Raw genomic sequence first — 1,302 nt, forward strand, 5'->3', positions numbered from 1 at the left:
GATGACAATATTAAGTATATATACACATAATGTATATTATCTCAGTGGTGAGTAGCTATACATTTAAGCACATCAGCTGATAAGACATATACCTAATTTTTGAAGCAATATTGATGACAGAGCTTTAAATACAAGGGCTAAAGTACATAACTGACAAACCCTGGTGATTTATTCATAGAAACATTTATGGTTAAACTGCTGGAGGAGAGAAAATGACGAGCATCACAGAGATCATAGTTCTTTAATTAAGAAACATTGAGTGATGTTATCAAAATGGGGAAGTAATTATTTAGCATTGCTTTGTACAATGACTAGTCAATAATTCATCACTGTTAATCACATATGGTGCCAACATTTCCATGCATTATTTGAAAATGAACTTTCTTCAGATAGATTTATGAACATACAGAGTCAAAAGGGCCGGTGTTTTTAGTGTAAAGAAATTGCTTTAGTAGCAAAAATGTAGCAATAACGTTATAAGGTAACAAGACAAGTAAAACATTGGTGGGAGAAGAAACTCATGCCACAATTGAAAGAGGTTTTAGTTTGCTAAGCACCAACAGTGTATTAAGATATAAGGATTTTATTCCTAAAAAAGCGTACTACTGTTTCTCGAATTTCTCTTGTTTTCAATCCATAGATGATTGGATTCAGAGTTGGGGGGAAAATTAATGTTGACAACCCCATGAATCTCCTGAAATGTGGTGAAATGTCATTTATTCTATATGATATGATAGTGAAAAGCCCCAGACACTCCAACAGAAGGAAAACTATTAGGTGTGTAGCACACGTCTGCAAAGCTTTGGCTTTTGTGTCTGATCTTTTGGATCTGAAGCATGCAGCAAGGATCTGGAGATATGTATATAAAATCATTCCATTAGCTATGACTTGTGTAAAAGCGACAGTAAAAAGTCCATAAATGTTATTGATGGTTGTGTTGGCACAGGCCAAAGACAACAAAGATGGATTATCACAGTAGGTTATTGTTATTTCATATCGGCAGCGAGGTAAACGCAAAAGCAGACAAAAAAGCACACTAATTAAAACTAAAATACTCATCCATGCAACTGTGATTACTTTCATAATGTGAGCATTAGTCATAACAGTGTTGTATTTCAAAGGGCAACATATGGCAATGTATCTATCGTAGGCCATAGCAGACAGAATAAACACAGAACCTCCTGCATAGATGTGAATAAAAAAAGCTTGAGCAACACAAGCTGAGTACTGTATTGTCCTGCTGTTTGTCAAGATTTCTTTGATAACCTGTGGAAAAAGTGCTGAGGAGCCCATAAGGTCATT

At 35.1% G+C, this 1,302-nt stretch overlaps 1 protein-coding gene across 1 annotated transcript; it reads right to left on the reverse strand.

The window, feature by feature from the left end:
* Nucleotides 1-567: 567 nt before the first annotated feature.
* Nucleotides 568-1,302, reverse strand: LOC109969744 (olfactory receptor 52E4-like; the record flags this gene model as incomplete). Its single annotated transcript, XM_020616848.1, has 1 exon — nucleotides 568-1,302. A coding segment is annotated over one exon (735 nt), but the record flags the coding sequence as incomplete, so codon positions are not given.

This window comes from Monopterus albus, unplaced genomic scaffold (genome assembly GCF_001952655.1).
Source record: "Monopterus albus unplaced genomic scaffold, M_albus_1.0 scaffold180.1, whole genome shotgun sequence".
NCBI classification, from domain to species: domain Eukaryota; kingdom Metazoa; phylum Chordata; class Actinopteri; order Synbranchiformes; family Synbranchidae; genus Monopterus; species Monopterus albus.